The 22,373-nt window shown below is 46.6% G+C and overlaps 1 protein-coding gene across 1 annotated transcript in view; it reads right to left on the bottom strand.

The window, feature by feature from the left end:
- The window catches only part of SLC43A2 (solute carrier family 43 member 2), an 84,297-nt gene extending 62,246 nt beyond the window's left edge, over positions 1-22,051 (bottom strand). The window contains exons 1-2 of the mRNA XM_075589323.1: positions 21,850-22,051; positions 16,111-16,314 (exon numbers count right to left, since the gene is read on the bottom strand). Coding sequence (XP_075445438.1) covers positions 16,111-16,270 — 160 coding nt within the window. The 5' untranslated portion in view covers positions 16,271-16,314; positions 21,850-22,051. The remainder of the gene's footprint in view (positions 1-16,110; positions 16,315-21,849) is intronic.
- Between the last annotated feature and the right edge of the window lie 322 nt (positions 22,052-22,373).

Here is a 22,373-nt window from a genome sequence, read left to right as displayed (position 1 = left end):
AAAGAAATGTATTCTTTCAGTGGAACACACAACGTTTCGAACTGCACAGAGTTCTTTATCAAGTGACTTGATAAAGAACTCTGTGCAGTTCGAAACGTTGTGTGTTCGACTGAATGAATACATTTCTTTTCTACAAATCCGTGGGCGCCCTCTTCAACTTACTTCCATAAACTTGGAAATTACACCAGACAGGTTTTTTCCCTGAACCACGGAGCTCCGGTACCTTTAAACGCAAGTATATTGCCCATGATATATTATTTAAAGTGTGCATGACTGAATCTCTCATTTATTTATTTATATAGCGCCATTAGTGTACATAGCCCTTCACAGTAGTAATACACGTGACAATCGTATAAATAACAAATAATACAAATAACAGGTCATGGGAATCAGTGCTTCAGACATTAAAGTAACCTTTCGGAAGAGGAGTCCCTGCTCCGAGGAGCTTACAATCTAAATAAGGGGATTATTTAACTTGGTCTTCCACACGCAAAACTGGTGCAAATAAATGACACTACATTCAAGTACAAAAATATATATTGCTTTCAACCGGATTTTTATTCCGCAGTAAATTTGGTGCCGTTTTTGTTAACGTATTCATTGAACAGCCAAGAGACTGACAAACAGTATCCATAAAACGATCCTATTTCACAATATGGAGCTACATATAAAATATCCTCCGATGTAAACACAGAGTAACGCCAAGAGAATAGGTGTATCAATAAAAAACACATTTAAAAACAATTGGATCTTGTTCCTTTCATAAATCTTATGCCGTCCGTTTGACCCAGTACGGCGCCAGTGCCCCATTGATATACACCTCCTAGATTTATTTTTACATCCCAGAAAGTGCTTGTACTCGGACATCAATCTTCACCTAAGTTTTAGGAAGTGGATTTTGAAGCCCTTGCATTAAACCTGCTGGCAACAAAATCACATAACAGGGGGTATTACAGGGCATTTTGAGCCAAATGGTGCAGTGATTTTTTGTTACTGCTGTATAGTGAGGAGATTTGATCACCTATTAAATAAAAATGTCCTTCATATTAAGGGCCTTATTCTATATACACCAAAGCGGCTGTTCAAGCTGTTTTTGGATGAAAACCCCTATTGAAGTCTACGTCCCAATCGGCCACTTTGGTGGATATAGAATTGCCCCCTAAAGGTATATCTTTTTTATATAGTGCCCACAGTGTACTCAGCTCAATACAAAAAAGAGAATACAATGGGAATTACAGTACACTACAAAAAAGGCAACAAGCAAAATTATTTGAGGGGGAGGGGGCGCGGCGGTTACAGAGGCATTTAAATTAAATGCCGGGGGAACAGCGCGAGGCCTCTGCAACTGAACTTACTGGGATTCAGCCGGCTTCTGGACACGTCGCCATGGCAACGCTGTGTGTCATGGGACGTGACGCTTCGCCATGGTAACGTGTCGTCACATGACCCGCGGCGTCATTTGATGCCGGTTCACAGAAAAGGGGGGAGGGGGGTGCGAGTGCTGGGGCTGACAGGCAGGGGGGCTCAGCGCCAAAACGTTGCGCTTCCCTGGTCTAGGCCAGGGGGGCGCAAACTTTTTTCCCTGCGCCCCCCTGACGGCTGTCCCCTCGCTCCCGCGCCCCCCCCAACCCCAACTTACCCGCGCTCCGGCGTAATGACGTCACGTTGCCATAGCAACGTGACGTCACATGACCTCGCAGCGTCATTTTGACGCCGCGTTGCCATGGCGCCGCAGGGAGGAAGCCGCCGGAGCCACGGTAAGTTAGGTTTACAGAGGCCCTGCAGCTCCCCCGGCACTTAATTTAAGTGCCTTCGGGAAGCGCGCGGGGCCTCTGTAAACCCCGCGCCCCCCGTCGGCAGTGTCGCGCCCCCCCTGGGGGTCGCGCCCCATAGTTTGCGCACCGCTGGTCTAGGCTATTGAAATGCTTAATTTAAGAGGTGGGTTGTAAGGTTTTACTAACAGGTAGAAAGAGAAGGTGCTTGGAAGTGTGAGGGAGTTCCACGGGTAAGGAGCAGTGAGGGGACAAGGTTTAAGTCGAGAGAGCAGTGAAAGGGGTATAAAGGAGGCAGTTGTTGGTAGAGCGCAGGAGACCAGCAGGGGCATAGCGAGAGATCAACACTGATCTGTAGGGAGGAGCAGATGAGTTGAGGGCCTTGAAGGTACGGACAACTTTTGTAGTTTATCCAAAATTTGATGGGAAGCCAGGAGAGGGATTTAAGGAGGAGATGAGCCGGAATAGTTTTGGGAGAATATTAAATTATTCTACCAGCAGAATTGTGGATAGATTGCAGAGAAGGTGAGTAATGACACTGACTGGCACTGAGTTTGAAGCAGGGGAACCTGGTTCAATTCCTGGTGTCTGCTCCTTGTGACCTTGGGCAAGTCACTTTATCTCCCTGTGCCTCAGGCACCGAAAACATAGATTGTAAGCTCCACGGGGCAGGGACCTGTACCTGCAAAATGTCTCTGTAAAGCACTACGTAAAACTAGCAGCACTATATAAGAACATGCTATTATTATTATTGAAGCATAAAGACAGGGTGGCCTGTTAGAAGTATGTTACAATAATCCAGATGGGAGAGGATAAGAGCATGCATTAGCGTTTTAGCAGTAGATTGAAAGGGCAGGTCTTGGCAATATTATGGGGGAAGAAGCGACCAATTTTAGCCATGCCGTGAATGGAGAAGGACAAGGAAGAGTCAAAAGTCACACCTAGGCAATGTGACAGGATAGGTTGTGTTTCTTGCACTAAACATGCTATTGCAACCCTCAAATGATCTTAACATATGCTTCAAGACAGGATCTTATACATAGGAAAGTGATTTTATATCATGCTGCTGCTTTGCAAAGAGGCCGCGACATGTGATCATTTTTATTCAACTCATTTTGGCTCTTACCTATCTGCACAGCAATATTAAAATGAGCCCTTAAGTATAACTGGGTATCACAATAAATGTCCGTTTTTATATTGCAGAATTGCTTTGCACTGCATGTGCAGCAGTCTAATTATTCATAAAATGCTCATTTTACACTGCATTAATTATGAGTTTTATATCAATTTATGTTGTGCGTACATTACATGTAGTGATGGTATCTACATTTTAAAATGACATGATTCATGTCAAATTAAGTGCGATTTTATACCAAGCAGCTGCTTTGAGCTCCAACCATTTAATGATCCTTACATGTAAATGTATGTGTTAGAGCTGCTTTGTGCCGCAAATAAGCAGTGACCGATATACAATCCTAAAAACCTTGAGGCTTTAAATCTGTTGGTGCTTCCAACAATAAAGAATATCACTTGTGAGCACATTCACATGTCTGAGACAGGTCTGCAACCTTGCTTTTCACCATTATCACCTAGCATACAGTGCTCCCACTGCAGCAGGGGATTCTGGGAAATGACATGCAAATGAGCATATAATGTGACACCTTTTGCCTGGAAAATCCATTCACATGGAACCCATCCATTAAGCATCATACATGAAAATAATCAAAGAATTAATTTTAATTTAACACGTTAAATACAAACAATTTAAAATACATATAAGAGAGAACACACTGTAAAAAGCCTCCAAAATAAAGAACAAGAGAACTGCCTAATGGCTGCAGGTGGCTAGTATATCGTTTGCAAATACTAAAAAAAATTATAAAGAAAACAAGGGGAAAGAAAATGCCCCTAGGCCCTACCTGACTAAATAAATTAAATGATAAACCAACAGAAGGCTACCTTAAGCAAAGCAAAACTAAATAAACGTAACCCGTCCAAGATAAACAACATCCATAATAATGCTATGACCAAAATCAAAAGTCAAATAACACTTATAGTGCTGGCGACAGAGACGTGGCGTCAAAACAAATGCATTGCTGCCTTTGCTTGTGATTATACTAAGTGCGACGCGATGGCTTGGTCGCGATCGCTGGAAGTCATCTCAATTTGATTTTCCCAGCGACCGTAGCCGGACGTCGCGTCGCCGGCACTATAATCGTAGCCTAAATGCATCCCGGGTCCTCTTCTGCTGCACTGACAGCCAAAGTTCTGTGGGGAAGATCATGTGACCAAGCAGGCACTAGATTCAATTGGTTCACTGGTACAGAGGGCAGGGCTCAAAAAAGGTGATGCTGTTTCAGATGGGGAAGGGAATGGGACTTTGTAAATGGTTGCTATAGGAACAAACAGGCTTGTTACATTAGAATACATTAAAAATGTCTTTAAAGCTGCAGTTCAGGCAATATCCTGTATGTGTGTGTTTTTTTTTTTTAAATAAATCAGTTCCGTAGTAAGAAAAAATACTTTTAGCATTTTCTGTTTTCAAAAAAACAACTTTGAAAGACCAATTTTCTTGTATTCTATTTTAACAAGCATGCTTGTTACTATAGCAACCATTTACATTCCCCATATTTAAAGATTTCGCCAAACTTCGCCGATCAATAGACGGAGAACGAATTGACCGGCAGCTATGCAGTTCTTTAGGTAAGTAGAGATTGCCCACATGAAACTATTGAAGTAAAAAAAAAAAAAACTAAAAAAAAAAAAAACGGAAGCTTGAACTGCAGCTTTAATATAGTTTATTTTTTTTAAATGCTACAAGTATTTTCTCAAAGTACAGAACTGATTTATTGCAAAAAAAAAAAAAACACATGTAGGATATTGCTTGAACTGCAGCTTTAAGAGAAGGGACCACAATCCCCATTTTATCATACATAAAATGCAATACAGCAGGGCCCCACTTTTCGGCGCTCCGCTTTTCGGTGCTCCGCCGATACGGCGGTGCCGAGAAGGGGGCCGCCATCTTGCTGCAATGACAGCGCATGCGCAAAACGGGCCGGCCAGGGGTCGCGCATGCGCAGAACGGCCTGGCCTGGGGTCCCGCATGCGCAGAATGGAGGGGTTTCCTTCTGTCGCGCATGCGCACCTAACGAAAATCGCCGGTTCCACTTTACGACGATTTTCGCTTTACGGCGGGTCCTCAGAACGGAACCCACCGTATTAGTGGGGCCCTCCTGTACATTGTCCCCAAGGGGTTGAAGCTTGGGGCACTCAAAACCATATTTGGGCCATAGAGTCTCTTTGTCCACAGTTTCACCAGCATAACGGGGATATATTCGGGTTCATTGTGTCTAGTTTCGCAGAGGTTCTATACCATCTGCACATTATCTTATATGCATTCTTTTTTATTAAGGTACCTGTCGAACTCTTGGCAACAAACTCCCAGATGTCTTTACGCTCCTCCTAGTTAACATCCTCGCCCAGCTCCCTGTCCCCAAGCCAATGCTCTTTGCCTGGATCTCCCACCATGGACACGTTAAAATAAAGCAGTAACGCTCGTTTTGTCTGGCTTCCTGCATTAAGGCACATGTTTTCAAAACAGGAAATATCTGGGATACTGATTTGGCTAAATTTGTTGGCAATAATGTGTCTAACCTGCAGGTATTTGTAGTGGTCTGATTTTGCAATGGAAAACTGCTCTTGTATGTTCCTGGAACCACTTGAGTGTTGTTCTCTTATACAAGTCTTTTATTCTACATAAACCTTTGATCTTCCAGCTATTTCAATACGTTTCTTGGCGTCCTGGCGGGAAAGCTTGATTGTTTTTCAAGGATGTCATTAAGGACGGGCTAGATGGGAGCTTATATTTTAAAATGGATGCATCCCAAATATTGCGCAAATGTTTTATAACCGGATTTTCTGAGGAAGCCGTAGGCCTGTCTTTTTTTCCCCAACCACATGATGGACGCCTGGTCGGTCGGATGGAGGTGCCAGTTTAGCCTCAAGGTCAGGGGTGCTCAACTCCAGTTTACAAGCCCCCCAACAGGTCAGGATATTCCAGCTTTAGCACAGGTGGCTCAATAAGATGGGACCATAATTAACCTTATATACAGTGAGCTATAGCCTCTGGGTAATTATACCATCTTTTAAATATAAGAAAAATACTTTCTAACAGCATCTGGAACTTAATCCACTGTTGTCACAGTTTTTGCTGATACTGCTCTATAGAGAGCTGATAGGACCTGTCTTCTCTTCTCTAGGGAAAGATTCCCTAACCTCGGATACAGGTAATCGAACTGAAATCCTGTTTACTTTGCAATCCTGTTTAAAAACTGTTTAAAAAGTCATTCAAGTCAATGGCAGCCAATGTGTGACAGAGGTGCAAAAACCCGTATCATAGGTTTGTGATTGCCACAATCTGTCTTTTCCTTCTCACTCCTGGAAGATGTTGTCACAGCACACTCAGAGTGTGGTCTAAAGCCTCCTTAGGCTGCGCTTATAGTGCCGGCGACGTGACCGATGACGTCACCTGTTGCCATTGCCATTGCGATAGTTGTAATTCAAGTTTAGGCGACGTCGCTGGCTGCAAGGCCAGTGATGTCATAAAAGGGGAAGGCAGAGGGATGGAGAAGCTCTCTGATTGGCCACAAGGAGAGACCGTCGCCGAAAAAAATCAAATAACAGTGACTACCAGATTTTTTGTAGCGCTGCCACTTGGTCGCGCCGTCGCATGCACTATAAGCGCCGACAACGGCGACAATGCATTTGTTTTAACGCGACATCGCGTCGCCGGCACTATAAGTGCAGCCTTAGGCGAAGGCTGTGACGTCACCCGTGTGAAGCTGGTGCGTATTGTGTTCATGTTGAACGCGCTGTGGGGTGTCACGGAGCTGGTTCACCCTCATTGGGCGAACTGTTCACGTGACCTGCCTGTCGCGCCAAGAAATCAGTTTGAACTGATTTCTTGCGCAACGTGCGCCCCCTCCTGCCTGTTTAAGCAATGTGATAGCGCCCCGTGCGGACGCCTCCGCGCGGTTTGCTGCAGTATGGACCTGCCCTTAGGACAGATCCGTGCAATGTATAAAAACGGACATACGACACGCTATCTGGCACATCCGTACCGGATATGACAATACCACACGGTAAGCTCTGAATGAAACAAAGCACAGCTGCAGCAGGGCAAAAAACGCAGGATCATCCAGGGTAACTCCCATACAAAATAGAACTTATTAAGCTCACATGGACAGCTTACAGGTAAAAAATGAACACCTATGCGTTTCGCTCCCCTGCGCTTTATCAAGGTGTAAGGTAACAACATAAATCTTACATTTTATACATTCCGGTGCCACGGGAGTGACGTTATCAGCCCGCGACCACACACTACGTTGCTCCTTCGCTGAAATGGACAGCGTCACTCCCGATTGACTACCGGAGTCAGCTGACCTCCCAATTGAAAGCCAAAGCTTTATTAAATTCAACTATGTACAAAAAAGATAATCCCATAAGAAAAGCATTAAAAAAACGGTTTAAAAGCATAACTTCAGCAACAAAACAATAATAACAATAAACAAAGCCTAAAGAGACTTGAAAAATAGGAAAGATGGAAGAATATATCTACAAATCTTGCCCAAAATAATAATACTAAAGACAAAAATCCCAGACATAAAACAATAATAAAAAAATGTTTATACAAGAGACATATGAGTGGATATTATAAACCCACAGTGTCTAATATAATTAGCAGTAGGGATCAGGTACTGAAACCACCACTGTGGTCACAATATGATATGCCCACAGTAATAGCACGAGGGCAAGAACCTCTTAATACAGGGGCGCCCAAACTTATTTTGCTGGGCCCCCCCTGCCTTGCTCCCTTCTTTCCTGCGCCCCCCCCCCCTTACCTCGAGTGGCGTCAGGGGTCGTGTGACGTCACATGACCCAAGGCAACTGTCACGTCACATGACCCCGCAGTTGCCATGGTCACGCATCCCGAAGCCGGCTGAACCTCGGTAAGTAGAGGTTGCAGAGGCCTCACGCGATCCCCCCGGCATTTAATTGAATTGCCTCAGGGAAGAGCGTGGGGCCTCTGCAACAACCCCCTAGTTTGCGCACGGCTGCTTTAATATACCTGTAATATACTCCACTGATTATAAGTACATATACACAATAAAATATAAATATATATATATATATATATATATATATATACACATACACACACAATACCACGCCTGGAATAAACATCAAAAAGTCTTATTATTTACATCCCCATATACTAGAGTTCTGACATTTCAGTCCCCAGGGGACCTTCCTTCTCACTCTGCATCGGTACATCTTCAATCCTCACCAGCCTATTAGTAAACTCAGAAGCACATATCCAAGTGGCACATTATAAGTGGGAGGACTACTGAACAACTCTACTGAACAACTGAAGTTTAAAAGGAAGTTCAAAAGAAGTGAAGAAGTGAACACCCCCACCTGGCCCTGATTCCTGCATTTGAACTACGCTGGAAAGGAGGAAATCATCTATACCAGACTGCATCATTACTGTTATGATGCTGCCTTTACCATTTATATTTGCTGTGACTTCACTTCTTCTCAAATTATGCACTTCTTTTTACCAGCCTCAGTATGTCTCTAACTCTATTCATATATATATCTCTTGATCTACATGCCCCGCTTTCTCTCTGCCGCACTCGCCCTTCTAACCCTAGACCCTGGCTAAATTCCCACACGCGCATGCTGCGTTCCTCCACTCGTTCCTCTGAACGCCTCTGGAGAAAATCTCACACTCTCGCAGACTTCCTTCACTACAAATTTATGCTGTCCTGTTTCAACTCTGCCCTCTCGCAAGCTAAACAAGCCTACTTTTCTTCACTAATCAACATGCACAAGTCTAACCCACGCCGACTGTTCTCTGTCTTTGATACTCTACTCAAACCACCCTCAGCTGCCTCTCCTTCCTCCATCTCCGCTCAGGACTTTGCTGACTATTTTAAGGAAAAGGTGGAATCCATACGGCAGAACATCCCTCTGTTTCTTCCTCCCATCCTACACCTCTTCCTAACTCTCCTCCTGCCTTCCTTGACTCTTTTTCCACTGTCTCAGAGGAGGATGTGTCGCTGTTGATCGCTTCTTCTCCCTCTACCACTTGCCCTCTTGACCCCATTCCCTCCCATCTCCTAAAACCTCTTGCTCCTACTATAATCCCTACGCTCACACACATTTTTAACTCCTCCCTCTGCTCTCGAAACTTTCCATCCTCCTTCAAACATGCAACAGTCATACTATTACTCAAAAACAGCAAGCTTGACCCTACCTGTCTTTCCAACTATCGACCTGTCTCCCTCCTGCCTTTTGCCTCAAAACTCCTTGAACGTCTTGTATTCTCTCGCTTGCTCCATTTCTCAACACCTATTCTCTCCTAGACCCTCTACAATCTGGCTTCCGCACTGCTCACTCCACGGAAACAGCCCTCACTAAAATATCTGAGGACCTCCATGCTGCCAAAGACAGAGGTCATTACACTCTGCTCATATTACTCGACCTCTCTGCAGCATTTGACACAGTGGACCACCCTCTTCTCCTCCACATTCTCCATACTCTAGGTATTCGGAACAAAGCTCTATCCTGGATCTCATCCTACCTCTCCCATCGTACTTTCAGTGTCTCTTCTGCTAACACCTCCTCCTCCTCTATTGATCTCTCTGTGGGGGTACACCAGGGCTCTGTCCTGGGACCTCTTCTCTTTTCTCTGTACGCACTCTCTCTAGGTGACCTAATAACATCTTTTGGGTTTAATTATCACCTCTATGCCGACGACACACAAATAACTTTTCAACACCCGACCTTACACCTGCTGTACAAACCAAAGTTTCTGAATGTCTCTTTGCTATATCATCCTGGATGGCCCTCCGCCGCCTTAAACTCAACATGGCTAAAACAGAGCTCCTCATACTTCCTCCCAAACCTGGCCCTACTACCTCCTTCCACATTACTGTTGGAACTACAATCATTCACCCAGTAGCCCAAGCACGCTGCCTAGGGGTCACACTCGACTCCTCTCTCACATTCGCCCCTCACATTCAAAACATTTCTAAAACTTGTCGCTTTTTCCTCCGCAATATAACTAAGATACGTCCTTTCCTCTGTTGCTCGACAGCTAAAACTCTGACTCAGGCCCTCATTCTCTCCCGTCTTGATTACTGTAACCTCCTGCTGTCCGGCCTTCCTGCCTCTCACCTGTCTCCCCTACAATCTATCCTAAATGCTGCTGCCAGAATCACTCTACTCTTTCCTAGATCTGTCTCAGCATCTCCCCTCATGAAATTCCTCTCCTGGCTTCCGATCAAATCCCGCATCTCACACTCCATTCTTCTCCTCACTTTTAAAGCTTTACACTCTTCTGCCCCTCCTTACATCTCAGCTCTAATTTCTCGTTATGCACCATCCAGACTCTTGCGTTCTTCTCAAGGATGTCTTCTTTCTACCCCCTTTGTATCTAAAGCCCTCTCCCGCCTTAAACCTTTTTCACTGACTGCCCCACACCTCTGGAATGCCCTTCCCCTCAGTACCCGACTAGCACCCTCTCTATCCACCTTTAAGACCCACCTTAAGGCACACTTGCTTAAAGAAGCATATGAATAGCACTGTGGATATTCTGAACACATGATACATAAAGCTTGGCCCCCTGCAGACGCCCTTACCAGAACTCCCTCCTACTGTCTCTGTACGTTCTCCCTACCTACCAATTAGATTGTAAGCTCCTCGGGGCAGGGACTCCTCTTCCTTAATGTTACTTTTATGTCTAAAGCACTTATTCCCATGACCTGTTATTTATATTATCTGTTATTTATTTGATTACCACATGTATTACTACTGTGAAGCGCTATGTACATTAATGGCGCTATATAAATAAAGACATACAATACAATACATACAATACAATACAAGATAGCTACAAATTCCTTGGGTTGGAACGTTCCCTACAAATTCAGGACAGTCGGCAACCCTAACCAGACTTGTACTCCAAGCTCGCCTGAAAACAAATTCATATTTCCCTCAGCTTAATGTAATATCTGGTGTTCCTGTCTCTGTATTGTATATGATGTTAGTTCTCTGTACGTTACATTGTTTGCATGCGCTCCCCGTAACAAAATAACACAAATAAAACATGGTCGGCGCCATATAGATAAATGTGGCATGAATACTAAAGTATCCTGTTATTGGTTATTGACACCAAGAGAGCAGGCTCATCTGAACTCATTCACTTTTACTCTGTTCAAGTTCTGAGCTAGACTACTCCAACCAAAGTTCAGCTGGCCGCTCAGCACTTCTGGAAGCTGCAGAAATAGACGTTTGTGCTTAGGAGACCAAAGGGCAGGCCGGGGAGTGCTGAGATGCTCTTTCTGCCCAGATTAAAAAGAGGGATACATGCAGATGTGATCAGAGTCCTCCTTTCATATCTAATCTTTTATGTGGCCTACTCAATTTTCTGCCAGTGCCAGCAGCTTTTGGAACAAATGATGGCTTATGTGCTACCTTTGTGCTTATGGCTTATAGTTTCTTATGTTACCCGATTGCTAAATAGCAGTAAGACGCACTTTGACCCCATTGCAAATCAAAAAATAAGATGGCCTGTTTAAGCACAAATTGCAGACTCAATGCTTATTGCTGCATGCAGAGCGCAGGGGTGGGGGGGAAGAATTACAAAACACATTTATTTAATTGCTGGTAACAATGCCGTTGATTGGAAAGACATCAACATTCTTGTTTGTATGAGGCCTCGCTTTAGATGCCAGAGAGTGAAATGGTTTTAAAGATTACGTACGACCAATAACTGTAAACATACTAGCACTGCCTGCAAAGAACGTGTTCGCCACAAACGATACAGTGACCCGAACTCTGCACTTAAAGAAGCAATTCCAGCGGGTAGGTTTTAACTCCCCTCCCCCCCCCTTTTTTTTTACAGGGTGGGAACCAAGGGGTCCTCCATTATTTTCAGCTCCAGGGACCCTGACATGTTTACCGGTGAAGTTACTGGTTTTAAATCTTACTCCAGGGGAAACAAAATGGTCACCAAATCACGGGCCAATAGGAAGCAGCAACGTCATCATTGGTTGTGGCTTCCTCTTGCATGGCTGTTTAAATCCCCTGAAGAAACCAGCAACACTGGTCATCATTTCACCATTAAGTATCTCTGGAACCTGGGGTTCCCCCGAAACTGAAAACACCGCACTTCAGCTCCAGAGGGCCCACCAGTTGCCATAATGTAATAAAAAAGGGGGGGGTACATTAGGACTCCCCCCCTCTCTCTCCCTATATGTACATAACCCATACACGCGATGCAGCGTATCCTTTCTCTACCATTCTTTTTTTTATCTCTCAATCTCCGTCTCTGGTTTCTATCCTCTGTGCACCTTTACGTAGTGACTGCCTGTCTTATCTGTCTTCCTGGCTAGGTGCGTGAGTAGCCGGGGGCGACAGGAGGCCAGGAAACTATCCTAGGCCCTTTATTGGCCTGAATCTCTCTGTCATCATTAAGAAACCCTATAACATCCAGCGGCAGCTGCTGGCTATTGAAGCTTCGACAGCAATAAAAGGGGTAATACCAGTTCATCCCCTATAAAAGGAACTCCCCGGACCCTGCAAAAACACAAGGCACAAACCTCCTGACTGAATCTATTAGCACACAGCCTAAAGGAGTCCTATAATTACCCAATCCACCTTGGCTTGACATAGAGTGTTTTTATGCAGTCGACGGTCCTAATTTAATTTACACGCGTGCCCATCGATGAGGAGGACCGGTTAGACGTTTACCACTTACAAAGTTATTAAGGTAAACAAAAAAGTTGTTTTTGCATAGTCAATAAGCTCTGTCTTGCTTAAGCGCGGACAGATCTACCTGAGTCAGTAACTACCCAGAAGATCAGCGCTGTTTTATGGCAACATGCAGGGCTCTCCGGGTTCAAATTTCAGGGCAACGACAACAAAACAAGTTGTCTTAGTAATACATGAAGCTAGGTTACCTAGTTTCTTGAGAGGTCATTGAAAACATAGACTGTTGCTTGCTCTTGAGGAATGACCTTGGAGAGCTGTGAGTTACAGTCACGAAATAAACTTCAGACTGAAGTGACAAAGCAGAGATCCACCGCACTAGCAGCGAGGAGATTCACCCACCAGCTCCAGCAACGTCAATGAGTTAAGATAGCCATATCAGAATTATGACAACAGTTTTGTGGAAAAAGGGTTATTTTTGACTGATTAAAGGAAGGGCTACAAAATAAATAAACAATGTGGTAAAGGTTACATTCAGTTATCCTAAGAGAGACAGCTATTTTAAAGCTGCAGTTCAAGCTGTCGTTTTTTCCATTCAATATGTGCATCAATACAATCTACACACTGACAAGTGATTAGCTAAGCTGCTGATCGATCCGTTCTCCTGTAATCTATCGCTGAAGATTCGGCTCGGGGTTCACGAAATGCATCCGGGATCCTCTTCTGCTGCACTGACAGCCAAAGTTATGTGGGGAAGATTATGTGACCAGGCAGGCACCAGATTCAAGTGGGAGGGCAGGGCTCAAAAAGGTGATGCTGTTTCAGAAGGGGAAGGGGATGTGACTTTGTAAATGGTTGGTATAGGAACAAAAATGCTTGTTACATTAAAATACATTAAAAAAAATTAAATGCTACAAGTATTTTCTCATAGTACAGAACTGATTTATTTAAAAAAAAAAACACTTATGTTGGATATTGCTTGAACTGCAGCTTTAAAGGAGTGTCACAGAATTAGTTAGTTTGCGGTAGCTAGAAAGTAGGCCATAGGAAGCTCTACTGAAGTCAATGGCACGCATAGTTTGGACCTTACAGATGCCAGAACCTGTGGGCCATAAAGAACCATCACTTTATGACTAACAGTGGCACCTCTTTCTAATAGGAGGGGGAAAACACCTATAATGATGATCTGGGAAAGAAATAAGATACCTCTTTTAATCTTATAGCAGTGATTCCCAAGAGGGGGTTTCGTGAGGTGTCTCCAAGGGGTACCCCCCCCCCTAAAAAAAAAATCAGTAAGTAAGATCCCAAACTGCACCTTAGCGTGGGTGGTATAGCTGTCATTTACGGCAGGAGCTTCCAAAGTCGCTGCCCACAATGCTTTGCATCCACAGCTGCAAGGCATTGTGGGGTGTGACTTTGGAAGCTCCCGCAGTAATTGACACCTATACCACCCACGCTGTCTGCACAGACTGAAGTGCAGTTTAGCACCTTATAAAGCGTGTGCTCCCCCCCTTCCCCCCCCCCCCCCCCCCACACACACAAGCTCGGGACACCATACTGCCTGGGATCGGTGACACAGTTTTGTTAGCAATATTCTGATGAGTAGGCAATAAGATTGATCAATTCGGGGATTGCGCAACAAATATTTTCTATCAGGGGGGAGCCTTTGTACAAAAAAAAAAAGCTGGGAACTACTGTTCCATAGAAGTGGAGAAGGGGAGACTTATCAGGGGGGGGGGGGAAAGATTTTGGTTTTGCAAGACATCAGTCTCCCTGATAAAGTTAAAGATTACAGTAGTGCAACATACATTGACAGTTTCCTTTATGGCCTCAGAGACAGTGCCCCTGTAGCTTTCACTAGTTTTATCCCGATGCCTAAAGAAAAGGAGTCGGCCCAGCAGTGAGGAACTAATGTTCAGTGTTATATAGGGCAACATGAATTATGCCATCAATAGCGTCATTAGCTCTTAAGACATTTATTTGACCCAGCTCTGTGATCAGAAAAACCATGCAGTACTTGAGGATATCCCAGTGACCATAGCAACTTCACAGAAGATAATGACTTTGCGGTAGGTGCAGTAACATTCATGACGTACCGGCTGCAAGCACTACCCTCACCCGGATGTTGCTTCGGGCTAGGTTGCTGTATTTACGTTGACACTCAAACAGAAATGCTGGGTGTCAACTGGTATGCAAACACATCAAGACAACACAAGAAAAGCAGTATTTGTGGCAACACTCTCAATATAGTACTCGCAAAGAGCAACGTCATTACTGGCAATATCTAGATCGATGAAAGGAGTAATCCCTGCCAAATCGGGCATTTGTGTTTTCTTCATTTTACTTGAATAAGGAGGCCGGTTTCAAACAGGACGGCCGATTTCTAACCAACAGAAAATAGTAGAACGTTTACTGGGGAAATCTCAGTGCAAAAAGGTGGCCGCTGCCGCTTATCAGTAATTCAAATAGTGCACGTTATAGCAGGCGGTGCTCAACTCCAGTCCTCAGGCTCCCACAACAGGTCCGGTTTTCAGGATATCCCAGCTTCAGCACAGGTGGCTCAATCAGAGGCTCAGTCGAAGACTGTGCCTCTGATTGAGTCAGCTGTGCTGAAGCAGGGACTGATTGAACCCCCTGTGCTGAAGCAGCGATATCCGGAAAACCTAACCTGTTTGGAGGGGGGACGGGGAGAGGACTTGAGGACTGGAGTTGAGCAACTCTGCCTCATAGCAACATACACCTCACTGAGTGGCTCACCAGCAGCCATTGTTATTTCCCTTTGCACCAGGACATGGTGGAGACATGTTTCCAGAACTGGAGGTCTCCAGTCAAATAGAAACCAACGGCTCAGGTAATCTCAAGCAAAAACAAATCTGCTGTGTTCCTGTGACATCTGTGAAGGGAATCGAGCCTTCCTCCCGTCCGCCCTGGAGGGGTGGCAGATGGCAAGAAAGAACAATGTGCAGCAATACAATAGGGGCAGCCCCACCAAAAAAAAACAGAGCATCACACTGCTGTCTAAAATGTTTTCTCAGTGTCTCACTTCTTGCATTAAACCTTTTGCTGAGCTGCGTGACAACTATGGTTGCCAGGTACCTTCTCCAAAAATACTGGACACAATGGTGAAAGGTGCGCTAACGCTCAAGACACACACACACACCTCTCTCCATTCCATGCTGTTTCCTCCTCTCCTTGGCCCCACCCCCAGGCTCTTGACACTTCCTCCTGATTGGCTGCATTACCCAGCAGCAGTCAATCGGGATGGAGGAAGCTGCTTAGCCCCCTAGCAACAGCCCTGCTCGGGGATATCTCACGGCCCCCGAAGTCAGATCACTATGTCCAGAGAAGTAATACCGGACACATACATGTCCAGTGTCACCTCTCATATTTTACTGGACAGGGCATCAAAATGCAGGACAGTCCGGTTCAATACTGGACACCTGGCAACCCTAAGACAACCTGAAGGGGTTTAGTAAACGGTGACTAAGTTGATAAGTAGCGATGCTGCATTTGTTTAAAGACACCAAGGTGTTCAATCAGTGACAGTGAGCATCCTTCTAACCTGGATAGTGGCACAAGTAGGAGTAGAATCCCTCTGACTTCAGCATGATGAGGAGGGACCCCCAGCCCAATAGCACCGCAGAAAAGAAAAGGTTCTCCACCACTGCCGTGCACGCCATCCACCAGCGGCGCCTGTGCGCCGTAGCCAAGGTAGGCGCCATTGTTAGGGGCCTGGATCTCTCACTTCCCTTCTGCGAACGTCAACCTGCAAAACAAAAAGTGAAAGCGATCACGTGGCGGCTCGAGGAAACAGATTAACGCTATATGTGCTTCCTAAACATGTGGACTTGCAATGCACTGTTGTGTCTGCTACTAAAGAAATGAATGTGGCAGTTCATGTTTGGGGAACGTCGCAGAAAATGGACATACCACAGAAGAAAACAATATTGATAATGACTACAGAGTGCAGCGCGTGCAGTGTCAGAGAAACCTTTTACCAGCTGTACTTTCCGGCTTTCTTACTGATCACTTCCTTTATTCTGAATTTTTTTCTACAGCTCTCAATTTCAGAAAAATAGTGAAATACAATGACAGCATTTATGTGGAACGGTTACAGGGATGTTTATTTTTTATTTTTTTGAACTGCTTTGTAAGGTTATTCTGATCTGAGCCACTTTGAAAACACTGACGCTTATCTTGTTTATCATTGAAATATGAGGACACTGTGGTCTGCGGTTTCAGGAATAGGTTTGGGGACAAAACCTGGAAAGTTATTGAGGACGTTTTTTTATAAAATGTTTTACCAGGAGGTAATACATTGAGAGTTACCGCTCGTTTTCAAGTATGTTACATGCTAAACTGTGAAAGAAATCTTATTCATTTCTTTATTTCTAACAACATTTATATAGCGCCCTTATTCAGGGAGCTGTACATTAATTGTAGATAGGCGTTGTTGATTGAGTGCTACTATCTATGTAATTAAGAGACACTAAGCTTTATTGGCCACAGTAGGTCCTTGGTAAAGATTCAAGATTGCAGAGGGAAGCTGACAAACAGATAACTGAACGACTTCCTCTACACAGTAGGGACAGATAATACCATTCATGTGCACATGCACGGCGTCCAATTATTTCCCACTCTGAGCTGTGTTTATTGCTATGTGTACATGGTTTCCACAGGTGACAGCTGTACTGTACTGTACTGAAAAGTACTGTACAGTACTTCCACTGACAGCCCAACTCTGGGACACATAAATAAAAGGGTACGCAAATATGAAGCAGCACTGAGAGTAAGGCCGCGGACATGGTAATACCAGCCGCGCTCCTAAGCGCTCGTGCTCAGCCCCGCCTGCTCAAGCAGGAGCTTTTTTGCGTCCTGTCAGGCGAGGCAGCGAGCGCGCTTGGGTGGCGGGCGGAGGCGTGGCGGGAGGCGGGCTAGTCCCTCGTTCCCATTGGCTGTCTGCGGTCACGTGACCGGCCCTCCGCTCCTGTAAGCGCGAAAACTTAAATGAATCTGTCGACTGCAATTCAGCACGCCTCCGCACGCGCCTGCTAAAGCCACACACACATACCAGATGCAGGAGGTAAGTGTGCTGGCTCAGCGCGGTATTTTTTACCATGTCCAAGTCCTAACACTACACAGATCCAACTCGTTGTAAAGCTTTTCATTAAAAATTCAAGAGCCACAGAAACACTTATTGCTTCTTGTCAATACATACAGGCACATGACGTCTCTAGCGTCCATGTGTGAACGTACCAGGAGTACCACTTTATTTTTTCTTAAAAACACACAGTGCCATTACTTTTGTATTTATGCGGATCCAATTCCACTTTTTTTCTTCATTTGTTTTTTTTTTTTAAGAACAACGGATTCGTTTTGGAAACACTCTCCCACCGTCTGTTTTTTTTGTTGTTGCATAAATCTTTTAAAAATAAAGATGGGTTGGGAAAATTGTACTTTATTTAACTCAGACCCAGTATTACTACTTTTTTTAAAGCCAGTCTGGCGTCTGTCTGACCCCTTATTGTGCACTATTAACGTGAAGATGGGGACAGTTAGCATGGGCAGTCAGCGACTAAGCTTGAAGCATCTTGTTATTTGTGTGTATAGCTGCACCTGTGCATCTTTTAATAAATGCAAAACTGATTTATTTAAACATGGGCCTCTCTCTACCTGATTTCAGAGCACTGTTAGAAGGACGGGGTTTAACAGATCTTAGTCATTCAGGTATAAACAGTCATTGCTGGCGGTCATATACAGCTACCCTGCCATGATATGAGATCTTTATTTACTGGGGCTTTTTTTTTTTTAAGATACATGTTTAATAAATGGTAACCTGGTCTCGCCACAGAATAAACAGATCATTAACCTTTTAAATTGCACTTTTGTTTAGGCCTATTCTCGCCAACACCCGAGCAGAGTAATCTATTTATTTCAGTTCAACACCTGGAGAATATCCCTACGGAAAATAATTTAATTACAGAGTACACCAGTTTAAAGCCTATCTCCTGCCATCAAGGGGTCTGCTGCAACAACAGATCTAAACATTAAGGCAAATGTAATCATTGGGAGGTATACAAGTATTAGGTAAAAGTGACACAATTGTAAAGGCAAAACAAATTGCATTACATGTGTGACAGAAATACATCCTATTTATCTCAATAGGATGTGTTTTCTTTGATATATATGGTGCCCCGTTTATTCCTTGACACACATGTCGCCTAGTGTTTTGTTTATCGATTGTTGCTGCTCTACAATGTAAAGGAAAATCAATTTTTCAGCCGCTCGGGCGGCTTCTGCTTGTCTCCAAGAGAGGAGAAACATGCAAACAAAGCGCGCTCCGGAGATGGAGGCCCGCCCCCCTCACCGCCGGTTGGTCTGCGCGAGCCCATGAGCTCTTCTCCCATTGGTCCGCGTGCCGGTCGCTAGGTTTCCGAGCACGCGAAGAGAAAACAGGTGTCAGCCGAGCCGGTTTGAACCGGCAGGCGCGAGACTGCGATGATTTTGCAGCTGTGTTGTGCACGTGAAGCTCGGGGAGCGGCGCGAGCCCAAAGGCCGCGCTGTGCGGGAGGGGGCAGGAGAAGCAGCGCAGTGGGTGACAGGGCTAGGATGGCAGGGTAGCTGCGCGGCAAGGGGCAGGGAGCCAGTGCAGTGACGGGGTATGAGAGATAAGGGTAGGGGAGGGACGGGGTATGAGAGATAAGGGCAGGAGAGGGAGGGAGGGGGTATGAGAGATAAGGGCAGATAGGCAGTGCAGGGACGGGGTTTGAGAAACAAGGGCAGATAGGCAGCGCAGGGACGGGGTATGAGAGATAAGGGCAGGAGAGGGAGGGACGGGGTATGAGAGAAGGGCAGATAGGCCGTGCTGGGACGGGGTATGAGAGACAAGGGCAGATAGGCCGTGCTGGGACGGGGTATGAGAGACAAGGGCAGATAGGCAGCGCAGGGACGGGGTATGAGAGACAAGGGCAGATAGGCAGTGCAGGGCGGGGTATGAGAAACAAGGGCAGATAGGCAGCGCAGGGACGGGGTATGAGAGATAAGGGCAGATAGGCAGTGCAGGGACGGGGTATGAGAAACAAGGGCAGATAGGCAGCGCAGGATGGGGTATGAGAGATAAGGGCAGATAGGCAGCGCAGGATGGGGTATGAGAGATAAGGGCAGATAGGCAGCGCAGGATGGGGTATGAGAGATAAGGGCAGATAGGCAGTGCAGGATGGGGTATGAGGTAGGACAGAGCGGGAACAAAAAGACGAGCAGCCCATTGAAGGCAGAAGGACAGTACAGGGGGCAAACATCTTGTGGGCAGGGGGAGGCTGCAGTGTAATAATAACGGCAGGGGGAGATTGTGCAGTGTAATAAGGGCAGGGGGAGGCTGTGCAGTGTAATAAGGGCAGGGGGAGGCTGTGCAGTGTAATAATAAGGGCAGGGGGAGGCTGTGCAGTGTAATAATAAGGGCAGGGGGAGGCTGTGCAGGGTAATAATAAGGGCAGGGGGAGGCTGTGCAGGGTAATAATAAGGGCAGGGGGAGGCTGTGCAGTGTAATTAGGGCAGGGGAGGCTGCAATGTAATAATAAGGGCAGGGGAAGGCTGTGCAGTGTAATTAGGGCAGGGGGAGGCTGTGCAGTGTAATTAGGGCAGGGGAAGGCTGTGCAGTGTAATTAGGGCAGGGGGAGGCTGTGCAGGGTAATAAGGGCAGGGGGAGGCTGTGCAGGGTAATTAGGGCAGGGGGAGATTGTGCAGTGTAATTAGGGCAGGGGGAGATTGTGCAGTGTAATTAGGGCAGGGGGAGGCTGTGCAGGGTAATAATAAGGGCAGGGGAGGCTGTGCAGGGTAATAATAAGGGCAGGGGGGGCTGTGCAGGGTAATAATAAGGGCAGGGGGAGGCTGTGCAATGTAATTAGGGCAGGGGGAGGCTGTGCAGGGTAATAATAAGGACAGGTGGAGGCTGTGCAGGGTAATAATAAGGGCAGGGGAGGCTGTGCAGGGTAATAATAAGGGCAGGGGGAGGCTGTGCAGGGTAATAATAAGGGCAGGGGGAGGCTGTGTAGTGTAATAAGGGCAGGGGAGCCTGTGCAGTGTAATTAGGGCAGGGGAGGCTGCAATGTAATAATAAGGGCAGGGGAAGGCTGTGCAGTGTAATTAGGGCAGGGGGAGGTTGTGCAGGGTAATAAGGGCAGGGGGAGGCTGTGCAGGGTAATAATAAGGGCAGGGGGAGGCTGTGCAATGTAATTAGGGTAGGGGAGGCTGTGCAGGGTAATAATAAGGGCAGGGGGAGGCTGTGCAGGGTAATAATAAGGGCAGGGGGAGGCTGTGCAGGGTAATAATAAGGGCAGGGGGAGGCTGTGTAGTGTAATTAGGGCAGGGGGAGGCTGTGCAGGGTAATTAGGGCAGGGGAGGCTGCAATGTAATAATAAGGGCAGGGGGAGGCTGTGCAGTGTGCAGCTGACCCTCACATCCTAATACCCCGGGTAACTGACCCTCACATCCCAATACCCCGGGTAACTGACCCTCACATCCCAATACCCAGAGTAACTGCCCCTCACATCCTAATACCCCGGGTAACTGACCCTCACCCCAATACCCCGGGTAACTGCACCTCCTAACACACTACACACTGTATCTTACCCCCGCTCCCCCGGGTACTGTGCGCTGCAGCCCCGATCTACCCCGTCATTGCAACTGTCACTGTAACGGATCCCGCATCCCCACATTGCGCCCCGCTACCGGACACTGCGCCCCGCTACCGGGCACTGCGCCCCGCTACCGGGCACTGCGCCCATCACACAGCGGACACTGCGCCCCGCTACCGGACACTGCGCCCATCACACAGCGGACACTGCGCCCCGCTACCGGACACTGCCCATCACACAGCGGACACTGCGCCCTGCTACCGGACACTGCCCATCACACAGCGGACACTGCGCCCTGCTACCGGACACTGCTCATCACACAGCAGACACTGCGCCCTGCTACCGGACACTGCGCCCATCACACAGCGCACACTGCCCATCACACAGCGGACACTGCGCCCATCACACAGCGGACACTGCGCCCCGCTACCGGGCACTGCGCCCATCACACAGCGGACACTGCGCCCCGCTACCGGGCACTGCGCCCATCACACAGCGGACACTGCGCCCCGCTACCGGACACTGCGCCCCGCTACCGGGCACTGCGCCCATCACACAGCGGACACTGCCCATCACACAGCGGACACGGCAGCCCGCTGACATGGCACCAGCTGATTATACAGACACTTTACCCCATCTTGTTACTAGCCCGGGACTTGCCGCCTCACCGGTTTTGTGGATGGTTTCCTGATGTCTCTTGCTCCGGGCCGGTCGTTTCAAGACTGGTTGTTTCGGTTTGGGGTCGGTTCGGGTCCCGGGGCGGCCGCCTGATCTTGTTTCTTCTGGCCCGGATCGGTCCCGGTGCCGCAGCCTTTCCTCGTCCTTAGCGGGCCCGACCGTGTTGTTTTTTCACTTCATTATTCGGGTCCTTTTTATTGCGGAGCGCTTGAGAAAAACATTGGTCGCGCCTGATTGGCTGAGAGCGGATAGAGACAGAAAGGGACCAATCAGAGAGCGCCTGAGAATGAGAGATAAGATAGTAATAGAGGGGACAAAGAAGTAGTACAGCTATAGAGACAGCGCTGAGTGCAATGTCCAGAATCCATAGAGTTAAATAATAGTGAGACATCCCATCTACAGAAGAGGAGAGCGACAATATCAAGAAAGGAGAAAGAATGTCACTCAGCAGAGACTATTCACACAAAGGGACAGTACCTGGAAAGTAAAGTGATACGTAAGGGAGAAGGAGTAG

The sequence above is a fragment of the Ascaphus truei genome, chromosome 3 (assembly GCF_040206685.1).
Source record: "Ascaphus truei isolate aAscTru1 chromosome 3, aAscTru1.hap1, whole genome shotgun sequence".
In the NCBI taxonomy this organism is placed as follows: Eukaryota; Metazoa; Chordata; class Amphibia; order Anura; family Ascaphidae; genus Ascaphus; species Ascaphus truei.
The sequence above is the reverse complement of the archived record's forward strand: the minus strand, read 5'-3'. Positions and strand labels throughout refer to the sequence as shown.